We start from the raw sequence: 23,412 nt of genomic DNA, 5'->3' as shown, positions 1-23,412 counted from the left end.
ACTGAGCCCTCTATCTGATCTCTCAGCCTAACACACATCATGCCTGCATCTGCATGGACTCTTGACCTCCTTGGGGTGAATTTAGTCTGGCTAGAATCTGTAGGTATACCTGCCCCAGCCTCCCACATCACATCCCTTGATTTTATCCTTAGAGTGAGTGCCATGGATCTCTTCCTTTTTGCATGGTTCCCTAGTACTGTTCCCATCTGAGCACGAGCCAAGGCTGCCTGTGCTTAGCTTCTGTGATCAGGTGAGAGCAGGCACTTTCAGGGCGATGTGGCTACAGACTCCAGGCTGTACTTCTCATGCATCTGTGTGATGGAAGTGTCCATGTGGATTCCGCTGCACTGAATTCGCTGTTGTGTGTCTGGAAGGCTGTACATCTCCAAACAGAAAGCTTAGCCGGGCAGGAACACTACAGAACTGCTCCTCTAACAAAGAAACCATAGACAACTGAGGAGCCTGGGTAAAGGTCCCTTTCACTTTCATAGGAGGATGTTTTTACTTTTCCAAGAAACTCAAAGCATCACCAAGTAGAAAAATTCCAGTTTTTAAGTAATAACTCACATTGCTTCCTCAGGATGGCTTAGTAGATCTCACCTATTCAGCAGCCCCTGCCCCAAGCTGTACTTCAAATGCCCTCATAGGATAGAAACTATAAACATAAGCTGTCTGGGGGGCGGGGAGGGGGGTGTGAAGCACACTCAGTTGATTTTCTCCTTGGCCTCATTAGAATCACAAACGAAATGTTGACAGCACATGAAGGAGCCTGCTTGCTGAGCGCAAATGTTTCCACTCCTATCAGCCTCCAGACTCTGATAGTCACGCTGCACGATGAAAGCTAAACAGCCCGAGGGGGATGACAACACGCTCTTGCTAATTATGCGGGGATTGGTAAGAGGGCCTCCTAGGGACTGGGACTGAGCCTGATAGAGAATGACCAGGGAGGGGGTCTGGAGGAAACCCCGAACAGTCTGGAGCTGACACACACAATAGGTTGCTCAGTATGGCATTCCTGAATTGGATGAAGGGACATGGGTCACTGCAAGTGCATCAGAATGGTCTGAAGCCAGGAGGAGACAGAATCCTCGCTCTGTTAGCAGTGGCACCACTAGAAGGTTATGTATGCATGCCACCACCAACAGCTTGCCTGAGTGGCGCTGCTCTGCCGGCCAGGTGAGCTGTATTAGAGTACAAGCAGCCAGAGAGGGCGATGAATTCTAGGCAAACATACCTATACCCCTGCTTTATAGTCCCCAAAGACAGTGAACTCCACTCATGGGCAAGCTGTCCTAAGACCTGAACTCACCTTAGCTCTAAGTATAGTCCTGAGTAGCTGGAGCCTGAGTACCTATTGTCACACGGAGACAATAGAGGTGATGCTAAGTAGCTTATATTGCTACCTGCCAATATGTTTTACTAAGAATTGAATAGCATTTTAAAAACTTCACTTAACCCTGCTCGTAAATCTGTGGCTAGCAATAGATGCCGAGCCTGGAGACCAAAGAGGTTCAATAATTCATTCAACTTATGCCACTGTTGAAGGCAACATCTGAGCTTGGATGGTTTCTTCCAAAGTTTATGGCTTTAATTGGTTGTTGTTTGATGTTTGTTTTTGATTTTTAACTTGAATTTTTGTTTTATTTTAATTAGTTTATTATTATTTATTTACACCTACGTGTACCTGAACATGTTTACGTGTGTAAAAATACTTGCAAAAGCCAGAAGAGACAGATGCCCTGGGACTGGAGTTCCCGGCAGTCGTAAATGGCCTGATGTGGCTGTAGGGAACAGAGCTGGGCCATCGGAAAGAACAGGAAGCATTCTTAATTGCTGGGCCATCTTTCCAAACCTTGTTTTGTTTTCAATCTGAAATCAGTGGCATGGAGTTCTTGATGCTCCTGCCTCAGCCTGCCAAGTGTTAGGATTCTGTGTCTGCTGCCATGCCTGGCTCTGGACATTGTTATGATATTAAACGATAGGCAGATAATTCGGGGTGACAAGAAGGAGTCCTCAAGCTCAAGATGTATAACAGGTGCGTTAGAATGTCAATCTTTCTCAAGACAACTGTTTCTCCCAAGACTTTTTTTCAGTAATGTGCTTGGAAGGGCGAATGGGGAGTAAAGTTTACAGGGGAAAGTCGAAGACATGGTTCACGATCACATGGCAACATGCATACCCTGAGCAATAGCTGAAACATACAATGAAACGTACAATGTCACAGAAATCCAACTATCATCATAATAAAGGTACAAAAGCCATAAAAAAAACCTAACAAAAAAAACTACATAAAACCTTCATTTTTATGTGTAACATGAGTAAGCAATCAAACACAAACATGAATTTAATTCCAATTTATATTTTCGGGGCAGGGACAAAAGTAGCCAATCCAAAGATCTAAGTAAAACGAGTCGGTGTGAGGCCTTGGCCAGGCTTCCTAAGCTGCCTTGTGTCTTGATCTTTTTGTTTCTTTAATTAGTGCTGTGTCCACCAGCATCTGCCTGTGTTTACTGGTGGGCCACATGAGCGCACTAATTACCTTTAATCATACTTATCCGAATCCCATCTTTACCTTCACTGACATCTTGCATACAGGAAAAGTGCTGGAAGACCACAAGTTGGCGAGACTTTGGGCTGGGGAGTCTGTGTTTTCTCTACGCCTGACAGTACACAGAGAATGCGCCCCCAAATAGCACTTCTAGTTTGGCCTTTTCTGCTCCTTAAATCCCCAGTGGTTACTCCCAAGAGTCTGTTCCCTTTCTGGAGAATTGGGCTGCAACAAAGAAGCCCTATTTCACACACACCGCCACTGCCACCACCACCACCACCACCAGCGCCACCAGCAGCAGCAGCAGTAGCAGCAATATCAATGACAAGAAAGCCCCGCAGACAGCAAGTTCCAAGTGTATGAATTCGGATGCAATTGATAAGGACTGCAAGACAGCACCCCTCCCGCTTGCCAAGGGCCAGCATGCTGTGTTCTGCCTATCCCACAATGCCTCTCTCAGTCCTGAGAAAAATGAGTGCAGAAGAGTGCTTACCAATACTGTTGCAAATGGCAGAGCCTGCACTAGCTGTAGGGAGGCCTGGACAGTCTTTCAAAGTCACCGTCAACCTCACCTGGAAACTCCTGACCCCTAATCCTTTCGGTCATCAGGTAATGAGAGACCTACCAAAGGATAGAAATTCCTGACTGATGCTTGGTGTCCCTTAAATCCAACCTTCACCTTACCCTAGGAGCAAGAGAAAACACGATGCTGAACACAAACTCCCACTTTCTCCCAGAGAAACTATACGGCAGCCTCAGTTCTATACTGGACAGCCTAGAAAGGAACCTGGGCCCTTATCTCCTGATGTAGCGTTAACACATAACTCAATCCGTAACTTTACTGGCCAAAGAATGGGTGCATAGAATGTCTCTGAATTTGAAGCCAGTCTGGCCTGAGTGAAGGTCCTGTCTCAAAACACAACGAAGAAGCATCACTAAAGATTCTGGGACTGTTGTATCATACATGTTCTCATCATCCATGTCAGCCATAAGCCACTGGAGAGCTAGGGCAGACGACCTAACTCCTCTGTGTCTTGTCATCTGCTTTTAAAAAGGGATAGTAAGAGTAAAACCATGTGTTAGCTACTTTTCTCACCACTGGGACCAGATCCTGACATGACAGTAAGCAACTCAGAGGAGGAAGGTTTTATTTCAGCTTACATTCCAAGAGGGGACAGCCATCGTGCCTGAGAAAGCAGGAATTGGAGGCCGTGGGCCATATTGTGTCCACAGTCATGAAGCTAAGAGTGGATGGGATGTCCACCTGAGCAACATCACCGCGGCCCACCCTTCTGATGTCCTTCCTCACTGGCTCCAAACATGAGTCCACACGGGCATTTCATTCTCAACCCACAATAACCACCATGTATTCATTCAACATCTAAACAGCGAGCCCACTGAAACTGCTATCGATGCTGTGGGCAGAAGGAAAATGCCATCTAAGCACATAGACTTGAAAGCTGCCATCTTGTAGTGAGACAATGCAAACACAGTTTGGGGTACAGGTTGTGAACTATCTCCAAAAGCCATATTTCCCATTCTGGCACAGGTCACATTTCTCCTCACTGCTAGCTATGGTCCATGTGACTCCTTTCTGTGTTAAGTACCCCTGCCAGGCCTAGTCTACACCATATCTTCATTGTCTTCTCCCATCAGCCAACCAATGAGAGGAAGAGAGTCCAGGTATATATAAAGAAGGCTGGACCCCGGATGAGACTGCATGGAGCCTTTTCCCTGCCAGTGTGAAGTAGAGCATGACACAGCAATAGGTATGATGCTGTTGCTTTAAGCCACTGAGATTTGAGGATTCAAATAATAATAATAATCAATAATATAATCACCAAAAGGATTTTAACTAAGACTAATCGGTAGCAATATTTGACCTGTTGTGTGCAAAAAAAAAATAAGTGATCAAGAGGATTAAAATTAAAACGATATTTTTAGCTCTTCTGCTGTGTGTCACAGAGAATAAGTCCAAAGTAGAAAGAGGAAGCTCCAGAGACAGAGGGGAAGTCAACTCTAGTTCCAGCACCAGAGAGAGATTTAGAAAGAGAGAGACCTGAAGAGAGAAAGAAACCCAAAGAGAGACACCTCTAGAGAGAAATAACTTCAAGAGAGAGAAAAACATCAGAGAGAGAGAAACTTTGGAGGGAGGAGAGAGGAGGGAAGGAGGGAGGGAGGAGAGAGGGAGAAAGAGGGAGAGAAGGAGGGCATGAGAAAGGAAGTCAATAACTTTGAACCCTTCGATCAGCTGGTGTGAATTTTACTCCTAGTGTATCTGATCACCCAGAATTCCTAAGGGAATGGTTTCACTTTTATCCCCATGTTTTCAATGTCAAACAGCCAGCAGAGATCAATGAAATTGCAGCTCCCCTGGAGTCTAGGGCCTCCTCCCTACTCTCCTGGACTGTTGCAGTCCTTGGGTCTGGCCACCTGGCCCTGGCATTGGGTCGCTACAGCATTCCCTCTGGACAGGGGTCGTCTGGCAGAGGTGTGGGGACATTATGCCATGATTTTACCTAAGCAAACACTAAAACTGGGAGAAAGGCTCAGGTGTATCCTATGGTCCAATGGCAGGACAGCAAAGAAAAGAGATGCCCCCTCTGGGAAAGGTCGGACACAGATACCAATTGGCATCCCTCGTGTACCCATGGAACTCGCCAGCCACCAGTGGACAGGTCATCTGAAATTCCCAGTAGGTAAAAGGTACTTAGCAAAAGAAGCCCTTTTCCTTCCTAGCTCTTAAATTACAGACTTAAACAAGGCTTGTTCTGGATATAGAGTTCAGGATATAGAGAAGGATAAATACAAAACCCAAAATGTCCTTTTTCTTCTTCTCTTAAATCACCAGGGTCACCTCATTAACAGCACTGCCAGCTGGGTGGGACTATTCCCCATCTTCAGAACCTCCCACCTCCCCCCACAGGTTGGGATCATTTTAGACTTTTAATTTTTTTGTTACATAAATAGGATCATCCAATACATATTCTCATTACAAATCACTTTCCTTCCCTTAATAATTTATTATAAGTCTTCTTCCAGATGGATATAATTAGTTCTAACTTAGTCTCTTTAAATAGCTGTCTAATATTGCCTGGAAGAAAGAGCTGGTGCATGCTGGATCTCCAAACATCATCAATTTTGAGAGTTAATAACGGTTGTTGATTTATTTTTGGAGGGAAGTGAAATGTTAACTACACCAATTTATGTAAGGAAACATGCGACTTCCAGCGAGGAAAAGAAAGTGTCTTTGAGGGGGGACGTCTCAAAACACCAGTGTGAGATGAGATGAAACGCGTTGCTTTGAGGTGGACATAAAGTTCCTACCGGGGAAACTAAGGTCCTGCTAGGTGTTGGTGCAGAAGCCCCTCCGGTGCAGGCTTCCTCTTGAGGGGTGGACTGGGCCAGCACTGGCATCAGGCCTCTCTCCTGGACTGCTCTTTGCATGCACAATTGTCTTGCTACCTCTTGGGTTCAGCTCAGGAAGGGGTGGGGAAAGAGCTGCAGGCATTAGCATGCAGGTCACGCAGCCTCACTTTGTTCTCTTGGCTGAGGTCAGATGGAATAAATCAATCAGCCTTCGCATCCAAAGTCCTTCAACGTGTCCCGGAGCCTTCCAGGCCATGTGTGTTCTGGCCCAGCTTTGAGTTGCCTGTGAGAGTCTACAGGAACAAACAGAACCGAAGAGCTCCCTGGGGCAAGCAGCTGCTCCCAGGACCCCATCTACTCTGGAGGTTCTCTCTGTTCCCAGGGCATTTGTGTGTTAGGCGGGAGCAGCCATCTCAGACTCTAGGAGATGTAAGAACATGCACTTGGAATCGCTCGCCCTTCCAGAACCATGTTGTATGCTCATCACACTGAACTCCGGCTCCCTGAATTCTACAAGCAGGATGCTGATCTCAGAGAGTCCATGATCATCCTGTATGGGCATTAACAAAGCACAAAGGTGGGCTTCTTCCATTAGCCAGTCTGACTCTAACAGTACATGTCTTTGAGCCCCTGAACTTTCCTGTAGCTGTCCTAGCCTCCCAGCTCCAACTGTGCTGTTAATACACCTTGTTCAGGCCTCCAAATCCAAGACCCAAGTTGGGCCCTACATGACAAAGCTAACTAGAGCCACAAAAACTCAAAGAAACACCCCAGTCTGTCCATGCTCAGCTAGGTTGGTAAGCACAGTATCTTTCGAGTTTGTCCATGCTTCTGGCCAGAATGACGAGCTCTTGATATAACCAGGCTCCGAGGCTTGCCCAGACCTTTTGTTTACGCATAAGGAGAGCGGATGGTGTATGTTACTGGGTAGGTGGGTGGGAAGAGTTTGGAGTGAGTGACAGGGTGGCATGGTGGAGTAGTGACAGCAGGAACACAATGGTGGAATCGAGCAGGTTTGGCAAATCACAGCCCCAGGGTCAAGGCAGCCTTGGCCAGATTTTTAATAAATAAACCTGTACCGTGGCATAGCATTCAGGCCTGCCCCTGGCTGATTTTACTCTGCATTGGGAAGCTATATAGTCTCCACAGAGACAGTATGTAGCTCCATGTTTAAAATACTTTACCATTGCCTTGAACACACACACACGCACACACACACACACACACACACAGTTTTCTGATCCCTAGGAAAGACAGAGGCATGCAGGCAGATATGTGACTTCACAGTTCATGGACAATTGTGAAGCTTACAAATGTCCATTGTGTTCTGATGTGGGCATTTTACAGGCACACCAGACAGGGCAATGTGCCATCGAGCAGTGATTATTATTTGGTCAAAAGCATCACCCCAGCTCCCTAGCACCCTTTTATACAAAGAGTCTGGAATATTATAGTCGGGGGCCTCATTCCAGCACCCTTGACATCCATCTTTGGAATACTGGGCAGGAAATTCCATTTCAAGCCCTCTCCCCTAGGAGTTGCCTTAGTCCAAACTCCATCTCTGAGAAAGCCCATCAAATGGTGACCCCTCCCCAGGGAGGGTCAGGACCACTCCCACGGGCTACTTAAACTGCCCCCCCCCCAGAGAATGAACAAAAACGTGGTCTCTAGGTTTTGCGTGGTCTCCCCTTCTCTCTCTCTCTTTCCCTCTCCATGCTTTCTGGGTGCCACCAGGGAGCATTGCATTAAACATGGGCATTTTTTATTCGATTTAATTCGGTCTGAATGGAATCATTTGCATCGACAGAGAGGCTTGTTTTAAGGAAAACCTAACAATTATCATTACATTGCATGCACATGAAAATGAGGAAGAAATGTGGGAAAGAAGGAATGGAGGAGGAAGAAAACATTTACTCTTTCCTGAAACGGATGTGGCTCTCCTGTTAGTCCCCACATTAACAGAATTAACTGGACACAGTCTCCTAACTGTCTCCATTGCCTCAGATGCAAAAGGTGCTGAAGAGCCGGGCGGTGGTGGCGCACGCCTTTAATCCCAGCACTCGGGAGGCAGAGGCAGGCGGATCTCTGTGAGTTCAAGGCCAGCCTGGGCTACAAGAGCTAGTTCCAGGACAGGCTCCAAAACCACAGAGAAACCCTGTCTCGAAAACCCCCCCCCCAAAAAAAAAAGGTGCTGAAGAGAAGGGACAAGAGGCATAGGCTGAGTCAAGAGGAATTTCTAGAAATGACAGGGTAAACATGTTATAATCTATGAGGTGGGAAGCAGGTTGTCCACAGAGGAAAGATCTCTCCCAAGGAACTATTCGGGAGAACAACATACAATATCAGGTCTCACGTACAGGGGATTCCTTGCCTCCCTCAGTAACCGACTACCTCAGAATGGTATGAGAAGTCAAATTCTCCCCGGATCTCTTCTATTGAGAGCAGATCAGATTCTCAAGGGTCATTGCACCCTCGGGTAGCCCTCATGAAGTCACTCTGGGCTGGATTTAATCCTGGACACAATCTTGAAAAGCACTGAGTACCATTAGCCCCATATGAGATGAGGGTTTGTGTGGGCAAGCTTAATTCTGACCTATCTGATCCCAGAGTTCACACTCAACTGCTCAACTATACTTCTTGGGGCCAGAGGTTTACCTTATGCAACCTCAATAAAAAGAGACTTTGTCCCCTGACCAGTCACAGAAGGTTTGTGGAACAATCTGGAGTGTAAAAACAGGCTCACTTCAGGCACCCTAAGTCCACTTTGGTCAATGGCCAGGCATTTGCACATTCAAAGTGATGGTTTTAGCCCCATTAGGGAAGTTAGCAGCACTGGCTACTGGTAAACAAGCAAGTTCATTGCTGTCCAGCTCCTACAGAGTCAGTTTTCTTGTTTCCTATGTGAAGAGGCTTGAGAAAGGGCCGTGAACCTCAGCATTAGGGAGTGCAGAAAACCGAGTATTTCATACTTTCAGAAGGTCGGAAGCTCCAGAAGGTCAATTCAATGAGGGGGAGGGAAAAGCGGGCATGGATCAAACAGTAAAGTAGCTGAGACATATTTGTGGCACTGGGGATGAGGGCTTGGAAATGTCTATGGAAGGACCATAGCTGTGTGTTTCAGGGCATGGAGACCTGTCAATATGGCTATTCTCCAAGGATGTGGGCAGAATGCACCCTTGATAGCCAAAGACGTGCACCGTAGAAACTGTGTTAGCCTCCAGCAGGCCAATTTGTTCTCAAATTACACACTTGGCTGGCTGTGTTGCGAGACCCTTGAGTTGGGGATCTGTTTCAGGCACCCCTGCCCAGTGAGGGTTGACACAGCATGGTTGATAAGTCAACAGAATGCAGAAGCCACAGCCGGATTAAGAAGGCTGTTTTATTTTGGTGCCCTGGACTTCAAGCAGATTAAATAATCAAAAAGGCCGGGCCACCGGGGTCATGTTTGAATGCTACAGCTGTTCAGTAAGGTCTGACCAACATTCTTTATGTGGCTCGCTGTCTGAATGGGGGAGGTAGAGGAGATCCCAGGGAGGCTGACACTGTGAGAAAAAAGACGGGACACAATCAAAAGATCCTCTTATGGAAAAGGACCACAGCAGACGGGGACAAGGGGGTGGGCTGCTTAAAGCAGCGACCTCCTGCAAGCAGCAACTGTTTTCTGCAGCAGAGAAAGCCCATGCTGGATCCCGGAAAAGTGAATAGAAAGCTGGACATCAGGTTTGCCGTGGCCTGGGTGTGTTGATCTGTAAGCACACAAAGCGGGTTCGTGTTGGCTGAGGGCTCGCACTGCAGAGACTGAGCCATGAAAGGTAATGAATTCTACTGCCCCTACCCCACAAGTCACCCATGGAGAGAAGGAAGGGGTCCCCTCGGAGAAGTGACTCTGAGAAATCAATTTAAACCTGTCTTTCTTAAAACATTAGACAGATGTAAAAAATACTTTTCAGTGGGAAGATGGATGTTTCACCATGCTGAGCGGGGGGCGGGGGGGTCAGCTGGAGAAAAATGTGTGTAGCTGTGGTGTAGACACACTTGGGTTGACATGGGCCATTTCATAGACAATGTGGTACCTTGAGTTGGAGTTCATTTATTATTCCCTTTGGGGAAGTGGAAGGTCAAGAAAAGAGGAACAAACTGGCCCCCATCTCAGGAAGGTGAGCCTTTTTTTTTTGTTTTTTTTTTTGTTTGTTTTGTTTTTTATAAGGGGACTGGGTGAAGAAACATATTCTAGATTTTGAGAATTGGTCCCCTACAACTAATTAACACTTCCGTCTCTGACAACAGTGATAACATCGGGTGATTTCTAATGGAAAGACATTTGGGCTTTGAAAGAAACCATTTGAATATCTGAAAAATTACAGAAAAGAAAACCAGGACTGTAGCCTTTTGTTGGGGAAGGACCGTGATTTTCCATGTCTCTTGAACTAAATCAAAGCAAGCAACACCCCTTGGAAAGCTCCTCATTTGCTTGCCTTACAGGCCTGGGCACTAGAAGACAGGAGCAGAGTTCAAAGCAGGGAAATCAAGATGTAGTACATTTGACGGTCATGCTATGTTTCCCCCTAGGTGAAGCCCAAACCACCAACAAACAAATAACCCTCCCTTGAAAGCCTTAGTGCTGATAACCATTCTCGGTTTTGAATAGCATTCAGTGGCCCTGTAAATGCCTCTACCGTTCAAACAAGTGCCCTTGACAGATGTTTGCCATACTTAGAAATTCAAATCCCAGGAGAGGAAAAGGGAGGGAGACAAAACTTTGAAGAATGATTAAGCAGTTTTTAAAGAAAATATCAATCCTGACAATGAACCCCACTCTGGATTCTGGGGAGCTCTCCCCCACATTCCAATATAACCGTGCAGTGCTGGGTCAGGGATCTTTTTACAGCATCATTTGTGATAAAGAGAGAAGGGAACCCTGGCACCTCAAATGACCCTTCCTTGATGAGAGACGAGTGGATACTGACTTTGACATGGTCACACACACAGAACACGCCATATTAGTTCAAAGAAATGAAGAAAATTTTTAAATACCCATGTGGATCTGCAGTTTTGACTAAACAGGACAGATTGCAGATAGGATACACTTATGATTACATTTATATGGATATATTTTAAAACCAGATCAACACCATTACAAATCCCTCCCTGACTGCTGCCCCACGTCGCTCTTGAGTATTTGGTAGATGAGTATGGCAGATAAGAATTCTCACAGATTCTGTAGACAGTGTGGATTCAAAATATTTTCTATTGGTTGTTGTTTCTGTGACCCTGGGAAATGACTTTGCCTCTCTGTACCTCTCTTTTTTCCTTCTAAATGCTGAAGGCAAAAAACACGCTGACAAGGTCATTAGGGTGAATCTGTAGTTATAAAGCAAAAAGAGTGATCCCTACCCAGAAGTGCATGCTGGCTGGTCATCTGCTATTATTCTTATTAACCTCCGCATTTTACAAAGCTCATTATAATATTTTATATCCAGCAATTGTGGGAATAAAAATCAGAAGGAATATCTAATCGTCTCCTTCAGGACAAATTCCTAGTACTTCGTAAGTCTTGAAATGCTGGGTCCTGGAGCAAATGAAGAGAGTTTGAGCGCATGATAGCACCTTTACAACCTGTGGATTTGATTCCGTGGGAGAGCACTTGCAGGGCAAGCGCAAGACCCTGGGTTTAGTCCTCAGCTTCCCGGAGATAAATCCTTAGATAACTCCAAACGTCTAGTGAGAGCATTCAGGTGATAGGCTCTGCCCCCATTTCAACCCCCAGCTGGAAGTGCTGTGAGCATTTTAGCTCTGCCATAAAACCTAGACACGGTGACACATGCATGCCATCCCAGACAGTCACTGTGATTTTGAAATTATCTAAAGATGTCAACCCGCTAAGTCTATGCAGGGGCTTCTGTGAGAAAAAGCTGGGCTGATCAGAGAAGGGTTGTCTGCCCATGCAAGCACTACACTTCCCAGCGAAAGCAAGATGAGGCAAGTCCAACAGCCTGAGTGGCTGCCATGGGTTACCAAAATAAAAATGCTTATTGTGTTATTTCTAATAATTTAGGGGTAAGTTTAAAAACTTTATATAAAGAAACGGAGCAGAGACAATCATCACAGATGAGGTTTCCCCTGCCACTGCTGTTTGCAGGGCATGCCTTAGCCAATACAGTCAGCCGAAGTCATGTGTGGTCCTTTAAGTTTAAATGAATTAAAACCAAGTCAAAATTCAAAGTCAGCTCTTGGGTTGCAGCAGTCACATTTTGTGAGCTCACGAACTGTCGTTACTGAAGGTGGCTAGTGGCACCCGTGTTGGAGGGGAGACACAGAACATTTCCACCCCACACAAAGCTCAATTGGCCTGCCCTCTGCAGAGCTCCCTTCAGAAGTGCGACTATCAGAACCTCTTCTGCCTTTTTATCTGCCACAGCCCACATATTTGACTCTGACCCCCAAAGGACATGTGCCCCAGAATGACTTTCTCTTCCCGGTGTCATATCAGCCTTCCAGTGTCTTCTCCAAGGCCGCGGACAAGAGGATGCCGCAGTGATGGGCTGGGTGCACTCAGGCCCATTCTGCTAAGAAAGTGAGAACTTCCTTTCTAGGTAGCCGGAAGACACTGCCAGCTCAGGATCACACTACCTGTGAATTCCCTGGCAGGTAGCGACCATTGCTCACACAGTGGCTGGCTCTCCCCTCTATTTCAGGTGTTCTGCTGCTGTTTTCCAGTGTTTGCATCCTGCTCCCAGGTGTGGGCAGCTGCCCCAAGAAATGTTTGTGCCACCGTCCTTCGAACTCTGTGGACTGCAGTGGCCAGGGGCTGTCCAAGATTCCTCCTGATCTACCCCCATGGACGCTAACCCTGCTCCTACAAGATAACCAGATCCACTGGCTTCCTGCTCTTGCATTCAGGTCCGTGCCGCTGCTCAGCATCCTAAATTTATCCAACAACTCTCTTTCAAATCTGGCATCAGAGGCTTTCTATGGGCTTCGGCACTTGGAGGTTTTAAACCTAACCCAAAATTCCCTGCTTTCCCTGGAAACCAGCCTTGCCCATGCTCTACCTGGACTCAGGCAGCTGTATCTGTCATCCAACAGCCTCAATCTCCTGCCCACATCCCTGGGCAAGCCTTGGGAGAACCTGACTGTGTTCGCCGTGCAGCGGAATAGTCTCCAACATCTGGAGCGTACGCTTCTGGAGGCCATGCCCAAGGTGAGGCTGGTACTTCTAAAGAACAACCCCTGGAAATGTGACTGCCACTTGGTGGGTCTGAAACTCTGGCTGGAGAGATTCACCTTTACAGGTTAGTAGTGTGTCTTAGGGATGCTGTTGTGGGCATCACCAGTCGAAGGTGGACCTCTTCCAGCCTTCGCATCTCAAGAGGGTTGAGATGTAGGCATTTGCACATCGTAATATGGATGTCACGCCAGCTTCAGAGTGTGGCAAAGGAGTAAGCGTCTGCTGGAGTGTGGAAGAAGTTTCCATGTGGGTATTTCTGCTTATCACAGTGTGCGTGCAGATGTCATGGGCTTCTATCCAGGAAGCGGGCAACAGAGGGTTCTCAGCTTTAATTTCCAAACATGATCTGATCGAGGCTGAGGCTCTCCCTCCTTAAGATAGCTTCCCTCTCTTTCCCTTTCTAAATAATGATGGCTGTGAATCTCACCAAATACTGAAACTGGGTCCAGAAAGCCCCCCCGGGTCTAAAGTTACTATTTCTTTAAAGAGAAGCCGAAATCTAAGTAAAAGAGCCCAGAATATTAGAGGGAGTAAACGTTGGAAATCACTCTATAACCTATAGACTAAGGGCCAAATCTTGCCTTTTTTTTTCTGTTTATAAATAAAGCTTGATTTGAAGACAGCCATACCATTTCATTATATACTGAACAGGTGTCTTATACAAGAGGCTATGGTGGAGCAGTTGTGACAGAAACCATATAGTACACCTTACAGTCCTTGCTATCTGAGACGAGAGAGAAAAGTGTGGCAGCCTCTGTTGTCATTAGGGAAACAGAAGCCCAGAGAAGTTCAGTGATTTGCCTGAGGTTGCACAGGAGAAGCACAAGAGAGAGGAGGCAGCGTGACTGTTGGGCCTTGGCCTTACCCTCTTTCCTGAGCCCCATATTGCTTCTCTGAGCTCTGCTCCTGTGCTCCTCTCCTCGAAAGTCCTCGATGTGCCAGGCACTACTCTAGACCCAGAGAAAAAGGCAGCGAATGGCGACAGCTGTTATGAAGGTGACATTGGAAGGGTCAAAACAGATATTATTTAAAAGAATAAAGGTATGGATGGACTCAGACGGCAGTGCTAAGACAGTCAGGGCAAATGAGAAGTTGGGAGAGAATGTGCTCCAGTTTAGACAGGATGGGGAAGAAAAGACTTCCGAGAAACTAACATGCGTAAGAGCCAGAAACAGGAAAGGAAGAAGGGACGATAACTGTGGGGGTGGGGCACAGCATGTGCGAAGGGGCTGGTGACTAGGCAACATGGCTTAGTGAGAGACAACCGAGGGAGTCTGGATGGAGATAATGCCCAGGGCATCGTGGGTGCTGGCCCAGTCCACATGCATGTGCAGAGCAGGTGCCCTGCCTGGACTTGATCCTAAGGGAGGTGGGAAGTCCTAAGGGATTCTCACTAGGGAACAGTATAGTATAATCTGACCACTGTGTAAAATGCCACTCTGTTGACTCTCAGAGGGCAGAGAAAAGGCTGTTGAAGGCAGTGTGACTTTAGTGGATCAGAAAAAAGATGACAGTGGCCTAAACCAGGGCTGTAACAAGTGATTGGCATTTGGAACAGTACAGTGGTAGAAACTACTGAGGGGCTGGAGGAAGTGATGGGCTGGGAGAAGGAGAAAGCAATTATGAGACATTCTTTTGTATTTTATTCTGCTTTGTAACTACATAAATGATGATGCTTTTAGCAGATAGGGAATGAGGCAGTGGGAGAGTCTGGGGAAATGTTCAGTGGGAGATTCAGGAAGGGAACATATTTGGAATACTTGTCACACACTTCAGGGGGGAGCTTTGTTGGTGACTGTGAGCTTGGGCCCATTGCTCAGGAAGATCTAAGAACTCTAAGAACTACAGATAGGAATTAAAGGGGGAAAAGGCCAGCATTTGGAGGTACGATCTATATACAGTAAAAACTCAAACTTGCAACATCAAATTCAGAAGTTTCTCGATAGTCTAAGAGCAATCAATACATTGCCAACCAACCAATGTTGAAGTTAACTCACAATGGCAACTACATAACTTAGTAACATCATTCTGATAGGTCAAAAACAAAAGCAAGCACATCTGGAGGTGAGGTGGCTAGAGCCATTGCTTTCATAACCAAATAATAGGCATAAAACAAATCATCCCTCAAAAAGGGAGTTTCATCCAGGAAAAACATGTGTCAATGTTAAAAAGAAGCATTTAGGACATCTACAGCAGTGCAGGCGATTGGCATCCTCCTCTTCAGTCATAAACCTGGACCAGGGCTACCAAGCTGACCGAGCTAAAGTTCATTCTGGTTCCTTGATTCAGCAATGCTCTAAGGTGATGCTTCTCAAGCCAGGACAGTAGCCCTTTTCAGGGAAAGGCAAAATCAGATCAGGGTGCCATGACCCGGTGTTCAAGCATAAAGAACGGAAAAGTATGAACTAGATGCAAAACATCAGAGACAGTCTGCTTCTGCATTCACTGCCTAAAACTAAGCTAATGGGCAGATGCTAGTCTGAACTGTTATAGACAAAGACAAACACTGAAGGTATCAGCCAAAGCAGAGTAATCAAGATCACAGACCCCCCCGACTTCAGACATGTATGCTTAAGTCTAGTGCCTACTTGTGCCAGAGTCCAAAGAGATTGACAATGAGTGAGCTCTTCATTCCATGCAATCATTTGGGGATCTAAGCTTCCTTGGATTGTAATGCCACTGACTTTAACTCATGACATCTAAGGTCGCCAACCAACACATCACACAGAGGGCCATCTTGGAGATTTTTCTTGCTCTGGAAGTAGCATTCTTGTGTCCACGGGGTCAAGCTCAGTCTCATGGCCCTAAAGTGACACCCCAAAGATTTGGAAAAGGTAGTATCCTGTCTGCCTAAGGCAAAAAGATTTGCTTTGGTCCGTGTCGAACCGTCTTTCCTTGATCCAAGCATACAAACAGGAAGGTAAATGATCATCTTTTATTCACGTGTGAACCCATCCTTTTATGTTCATGGCTGACTGCAGGGTACAGCAGCGACATGCTGAACAGTTGACACGATGTATCCATGGGAGGAGTTCCCAGAACAGTCTTTTTTTTTTTTTTTTTGTGGTTTTTCGAGACAGGGTTTCTCTGTAGCTATGGAGCCTGTCCTGGAACTAGCTCTTGTAGACCAGGCTGGCCTCGAACTCACAGAGATCCACCTGTCTCTGCCTCCCGAGTGCTGGGATTAAAGGCGTGCGCCACCACCGCCTGGCCCCAGAATAGTCTTGAAAAGAATTTCATGATTATTCCTCTCCCCCCCATTTCCAGGAATGAAGCAGAGACTCAGAGTGAGGCTATAACCTTATGGAATAGAATGGTTAGCTTATCTACAGACCTAAGATTTGAACTCAGTTTTCTCTGAAACAGACAGAGGTGAAACACTATCAGTGTCAGGTGGGCACAATGGAGATTGGGAGTTGGAACTTCTTGTTCTCTCAACTTTTCTGAGAGACCCTCATGCTGAAATCAGCAGACTTGCCTCTGGGTTCATAGTCCCTAAGATGGCAGTGGAGTTGTGAGGAGCTGCACACCAGGCTACTGAGACTGTGCCAGCCACAGGCTCTACCTTCCTGCCATATCCAGGCATTCACATTAGGCCTTTCCTTTGCTCTGAGTCTCAAGGCTATGGATTTTGTGCAATTCTAGAGTGGAAAGTGGATGTAGAGAAACCCTGAAATCTGGAGAGGACACACAACATACCATAACCTGGGTGAACATCAGCCAGTGAAGTCGCCTGACCTAGCAGTCGGGGTTCTCCTCGTGGAAGCCAGGCTGTGCTCTGGTTGGATTAAATGCCTTTGCTCCCCTTGGGTTTCTGTCTCTCTAGCCTCTTGCCTTGACATACAGCTCCCAGTAAGGGCTGCTGTAGCCGGGTGCAAAGAGAGGTAAGATCCACAGAGGCAGAGCCCCCATCATCTCAGCCCTTGGGTGGGGTGCTGGGCTCAGCTGGGATGAATATATTGTCCCTTTAGCTTCATGAACACCAGTGGCTCAGGAAATTCCTCTTTGGTCCTTTTTCTTTAAAATTAGGATCCATGCCTCAAGGGATTAACACAGAAGCTGGGGTAGTGGGGGGAGGGAATCTGGTGTGCGTCGTTCAACTTTAAGCAATAGCAGCAAAAAGAGCATGTGTTGGGTTTTGACGCTGTCATCAACCCCGGAGTTTCTGAGCCATGTAACAGATCTTGTATTATGAGGTGGCTCTATCTATTTGTAGATCACTTATGACTCATCTTACGATGATTAGATAACACGGAAGGGCGTGCAACTCCCAAAGCCTGAACTACTATGTAATGGCACGTGCCAATAATGCTGAAGTGACAACCAGCATATGTGCCTTTTTGGCATTAATTTAAAATTTTCCCTATGATGTATAATGAGAATCTGCAATCTGCATTTGCAAAGGGAGACTGTCACCCTCCTCTGGGTGAGGTTTGTAAGACAGCCTGAGAGAAACAAGCCACTGGTCCTATGGGTCCTGCCCAGTCAAGTAGGCTTTTCTGCCACTGCGATAGTCCCAGGACATGCCAGAGAGGAAGAAGCAGAAAGAGGGAAGTGTATGGGGGGGGGGGGGGGTTGGGTGTTGATTTATCCACTCACACACTGTGTGAATTAAAAAAGAATTCCTTATAAGAGAGAACGGAAGGACTTTAAACTGTCAGGTCAGACACAACTAGGATGTCCCGATGGCAGAAAACTTGAAGAAGTTCATGCGTGAAAGCTGAATAGTGAACCGGTGTACCGTGCAGCAGTACTGCAGGGAATGATAGCTATCGCACATGTCCAAGGGACTCAGTCACCTTACAGAGACCAAGACCCAAAGTGAGTAATTCCTTGAGACACTTGGAACTCAAAGTAGTAACTGTCAGGAAGCCCGAGAAAACGAGCCTCTTAAATCCCATGAACTAAACATAAGGTATTGTCAGATGCTCAGAGACCAACAACTCAGGGAAAACGTGTTGATGGAGACACAGGGTCTTCGCAATTAACACACAAACAGAAGAATGGCTGTTTGCTTTGTGCTTTCTTGGATTTCCAGTGAGAATCTGGCAGGAAAGGTGGGGAATGGGTGGGAGGGGAGCTGGAAGTCGCAATGCCTTTGGCTGTTGGGCCCGCCCTCATGGTCCCTGTCAGCATGTGCCCAGTGGTCCCCACAGCCTTTATATAATAGTAAGGAAACTTGGTTTCTAATAAATTCTTAGCAATAAGGGATTCTCTAGTCTGTGGCAGGCTGAGGATTTTGGAACGTCATATCAAAGCTCCATCGTTGCCCTTTGCTTTGTGTCTTGAAGGGGGAGTAACAGACAGTGCCATCTGCAGGCTGCCTGAGCCCTGGAAGGGACGAGATCTCCTCTCCATTCCCCATGAACTTTACCAATCCTGTCCTCTGCCTTCTCCACAACTGGCACCCTCACTAGGTCAGCAGCCTGGTTCTGCCCCTCAAGAGGTCCACAAGCCTTCTGAGAATAACTCTGGACAGCAAGATTCCCTGGAGTGTGGGACCAAACCCAAACCAAAGCCAGCCAACCTGCGCCATGCTGTGGCTACCGTGGTCATCACCGGGGTGGTATGTGGGATCGTCTGTCTCATGATGTTGGCGGCTGCTATCTATGGCTGTACCTACGCAGCTATCACAGCCCAGTACCACGGGAGACTCTTAGCATCAACCCGTGAGTCTGAGAAGATGGGAAGCAAGGAGCCAATGGACCATTCAGCAGCCCAAGAGCCACCATGTCAAAGTCCTCCTTGATCACCAAGGGCCTCGAGAAATGTATGAGTGGCCCTCATGTGTTTCACCGCTGTCGTCCATCCCATGTTTTGTCTCCCAAAACAACTAAGAGAAAACATGTGTCAGTTTTTTTTTTAAAGTACCCAAATTTATGGAAGAAATTTATGGTGTAGCTTTCAAGTATCATAGATAAAATAGGCATACCTTGCAATTGAGGAGTTAAGACAATGAGTCTATGCACAGCAACATGAGAAAGGGAGAGGCCATCTCTTTTAGGTATCTTTCCCCGGATTAACTTGTTCTGCAGAGCAACAGGAATGCTGACATCTGTGCCAATCGGCATTCTTAGGAGCTTTGGGGACCACCAGCTGGAGTGCCTGGGAAGAGGCTGGTGATCTTACCCGAGGGGTAGTGGATGCCGCCATAATTCAAGTTCATGCTAGATCGGCGGGACTTTTAGATGTTGTGCATGTTACATATTTAGTGGAAATGTCTGTTGGTTGGGAATTTCATAGCTGGCCACAAGAGTCAGATTATATTTAATTTTCTAAATCAGAAAACCATTTGGGGCTTTCTAAGCTGCAGGAGAAGACAAGAGTTCCATGTCTGGTTAATGGGACTCAGGCCTGGAGCCTGGGTAAGGTTTTCTTTTTTTGATGTGAAGGCACACAGAGAGAATGGATGATCCAGGATACAGGGCAGATATCACCAGAAAGCCACATCCACCAACCAGCTGGAACCTTACTAGAACTCACAGCAGGGACCAACCAGCTGGAACCTTACCCCAGCGCTCACAGCAGGGATGAATTTAGATTCGTCTGAATGGTGCGTGTGTTTCTGCATCGGCACACACAATGCACAGAGGGCATGGATTTGTACAGCTACACCCACACATAAACACCCTCAGAGCAATCAGCTTACCCACTAATGAAACGCAGCCATGTCGGGTGGGAGCCAGTAGCTGTTGATCATCACCCAGATGGTACGCTCACCACTCTGGGATAGGAAGGAAGAAGGAAGTTTGAGGGGCAGGGGAGTTACTGGGGCACTCAAGGTACTTGGTGCAGACATCCTGGCTAAGGTTGACACATGGCTTTAAAGAGTTCAGGTACGGCTTGCTAAGACCACAGACTTTGTCCCAGAGAGTTGCATGCAAAGTGAATTTTTGTAAATTGAATCATCGTTTTAATGCAGCAGGGGAGCTTGCTATTTAAAGGGACCTTTCATGGAATCTTTTCTGTAATGGAAATAATTGGCTCCAGATTGATGCATTTTTCAAATTTGCATTTCTATGCTAGGGTTTCTTAAAGTGGAATATACCTATACCTACTCTTTCTGTTTATACAGCAGGCACTTCTTTAGATTATAACTACTCCGCGCAGGAAGAGAACACAGAGGAGTTAAAGACATGTTAAAAGCAGAAAATGACAAATATGGGGCAAGCTTTCCTCTGGAGCCCATGACAGACATTGTTAATCAATCCCAGCACACTTTGCAGCTGAGCCTCAAATACACCACAGATGGTCTCTTAAGACAGCACTATAGGCAACTAGAACTAATCAGTTGGAGTTGGTTCAAAGGATAAAGCACATTTGCCATTCAGGGTACTGGCTCTACTCAGCCCTCCAGGCCATGTAAACATTGGTTTGGATCTCCAGTCAGTAGCCTATCCCCAAACGGGAACACAAATAGGACACACATATGTCAGGATGGACAGACACCTCATGGGCTATAAGTTGTGTGAACCTTGCACACAGCTGAGTGGGCTAAGGGTCGAGTGTCTTTTTGGAGTATCACTTCAGCTACAGTTTCCTTGGGAGAAGAAGCCGAAGTGTGAATAGCCAACACTCTAAATATCAAAATAAAACTGGATACATAAAATTCTAAGTTTAAAAGCACAATGTATATATGAATGGAAAGTCACAGAGAATCCATTAGTATGTGCAATTAATACATATCAGTGGTTACAATGTTAAAAAGACCAGAACAGAAAGAATTCCCAAGGAAGGCCCATGGCTGCACCGGCTGTCACTTACCATGATACCTCCTCTGTATTGTGCCAAGGTGGCTGATTTAACTGTGTGGTGACTGAGTTCCTACTCCAAGGATATAGCCACTAGTTTCAAGCCACAAAAGCATGTCCCTCCATTGTCAGAACTGTGCCTTTGTTGTTGTTGTTGTTGTTGGCCCAGAATGGAATGTGAGAGGAAATTGAGAAGGTTCGTTATTTTGCATCTCCACTTGACCAAATGTTATTCAAGCTTACACTGTTAGCAGGCATGGCGCAAACTGTTTCCATGAGCATTCCACAAGGAATTCTGACACTCCCATGAGGGATGCCTGAGCTACCACATGCCCAACAACTCCCAGAGCCAACAGCATATGCCTCCTCTAACGAGTGATTTAAGACTGCCAGTCTCCTGTGCCCTGCCAATGCTTCGGAGGTGCTGTAGGTTAGACTGGACCTCAGAGATTACGTAAAAGCCTTTCCAGCATACAGCACAAACCATGAATGTGGCCTGAACCCACGCTTGTCAACATTCTAATCCTATAAGATATCGAAGTACAGATGACAACACAGGCAGACGGCTTCCAGTTTAATAGGTAGCCTTTAAGCAAAGGATTTACGTGATACATATGTACACTCAAATTTCCCTCATTTGCCGGCAGTCACCACACACAGCAGTTGGCAATGAAAATAATTACTTACTCTGAAATGTCAACAGCTTCTCAGCACAGAAAATAATATAAATCAAGTTGTTTAGATGAACAAACGTGGAGTTATTATTTGTTAATACGAGAAATGAAATGTTTTAATTGCAAAATGCTCTGCAGATGAAAGACCCAGTTTTCAGGGAATATTCTGCAAGAACCACAAATTATCTTTCCCAAGCACTGCAGCTCACGAGGGGCAATTTACAAACGCCACATGGATTATTTTCAGCTGCTTATTACTGCTTTCCTATTCATAGATTCCCCTGTAAGAATGTCTGTCCAGCACCGTGCCAGGCTGGAGGAAATGCTAAGGCCAAAATTCATGCTTAGAGTCGGTTGTTTCTGAGAAAGTCATCTGAAATGTTCCGTTTTCAATAAAGGTGGTGCAACATTGTGGAGAGAGGAAGGTGGTCTTTGCTTAAGCAGGGTACCGACTTCACAGACACTGTAGCTTTTTACAATGAAGTCCATGCAAAAGGCATGGAAAACACACAAGGGTTTGCGAGGAGAAAGATCTGCTAGCAGAGCAGAAAAGCTCGCGGTTACAGCAAGACCTCAGACTCTGCCGAAAAGAATCGTGTGCTCAAGATGATAAAATGCCAGCGGAAGAAGGTGTGATCTCATTTTGCCGTACTAAAATATAAAGCCAAAGAGGGACCCACACCTGGGTTTCCTGCCGAAGGTTCCTGGAAATCAAATCCCATTGTTGATGCTAAGAACAACTACTGAAAACCTCTTGGTCTCACACTCTAAAACCAGTGTTTCTCAGCCTGTGCATTGCAATCCCTTTGGAGTCAAAGGGTCACATTAGATATTTACATTATGATTCACAACAGTAGCAAAATTACAGTAGGAATTTAAGTTCCGGGGGTCACTGCAGCATGAGGAACTGTATTAAAGGGTCATAGCATTCGGAAGGTTGAAAACCGTTGTTCTCAATATTGAAAGAAGTGGCTAAATTGGTTTCCAAAGTAATCTGTATGTACCCCATGTTCATAGTTATATAGCTGTGGTGATATTTTGTTTGTGATCTAACAAATAAAGCTCTCTTGAAGATCAGAGTGCGGAGCTAAGCCACTAATTAGCTGTAGAGGTCAGACAGTGGTGGCACACACCTTTAATCCCAGCACTCAGAAGACAAAGGCAGATGGATCTCTGTGAGTTCAAGGCCACCCTGAGCTACATGAGATTGACTCAGTCTAAAAGAGAAACAGAGCCAGGCAATGATGACTCACACCTTTAAACCCAGTACTTGGGAATCTGGGCCTTTAATCCCAGCACTAGGAAGGTGGAGACAGGAATGGATACAGCTGGGCAGAGAGAAGAATATAATGCAGGAGGAGACAGGAGCTCAGGCATTCAGTCTGAAGATTCATGGTGACAGGGTCTTGTCCCATTTGGTTTGAGGACTCTGTAGATGTAAGAAGTCTGTCTAGTGGTTGCTGCTCTGCTTCTCTGATCTTTCAGCTTCCACCCCTGTTATCTGACTCTGGGTTTTTATTATTAAGACCAATTAGGTTGATGCTACATATAGCAGTCTTTTGAAACCTCTAACTTCCCATGCAGATCATCACTGGTCCAGTGTAGTTAAACCCCATCAGTACATCTACTATATTTTCTACAGAAACCTATAAACACTCCAGCCTACAAGGTGTGCCCGAGCTGGATTATCTAGAGAACTCCAGGGGACCATCCTGTTCCCCCTCTTGATAGAAATTCTTCATATTTTAATGCTCAAATTGCAATGAGATCTCAAAGAGACCTTTGTCTCACTCAGAGACTCGATTTTATATCTTACTGGCCTGCTTTCAGGATCTTGACAAG

The 23,412-nt window shown here is 46.1% G+C and overlaps 2 protein-coding genes across 3 annotated transcripts in view; one reads left to right on the top strand and one right to left on the bottom strand.

The window, feature by feature from the left end:
• Nucleotides 1-23,412, bottom strand: part of Cacna2d3 (calcium voltage-gated channel auxiliary subunit alpha2delta 3) — an 840,411-nt gene that overhangs the window by 121,442 nt on the left and 695,557 nt on the right. The gene's annotated exons all lie outside the window — the stretch shown is intronic.
• On the top strand, nt 835-18,894 carry Lrtm1 (leucine rich repeats and transmembrane domains 1). Its single transcript, XM_057769856.1, has 3 exons — nt 835-894; nt 12,588-13,209; nt 18,437-18,894. The coding sequence occupies exons 1-3, from the start codon at nt 835-837 to the stop codon at nt 18,892-18,894; spliced, it is 1,140 nt and encodes a 379-aa protein (XP_057625839.1).

The sequence above is a fragment of the Chionomys nivalis genome, chromosome 5, assembly GCF_950005125.1.
Source record: "Chionomys nivalis chromosome 5, mChiNiv1.1, whole genome shotgun sequence".
NCBI classification, from domain to species: domain Eukaryota; kingdom Metazoa; phylum Chordata; class Mammalia; order Rodentia; family Cricetidae; genus Chionomys; species Chionomys nivalis.
This window is presented reverse-complemented; position numbering and strand designations above follow the sequence as displayed.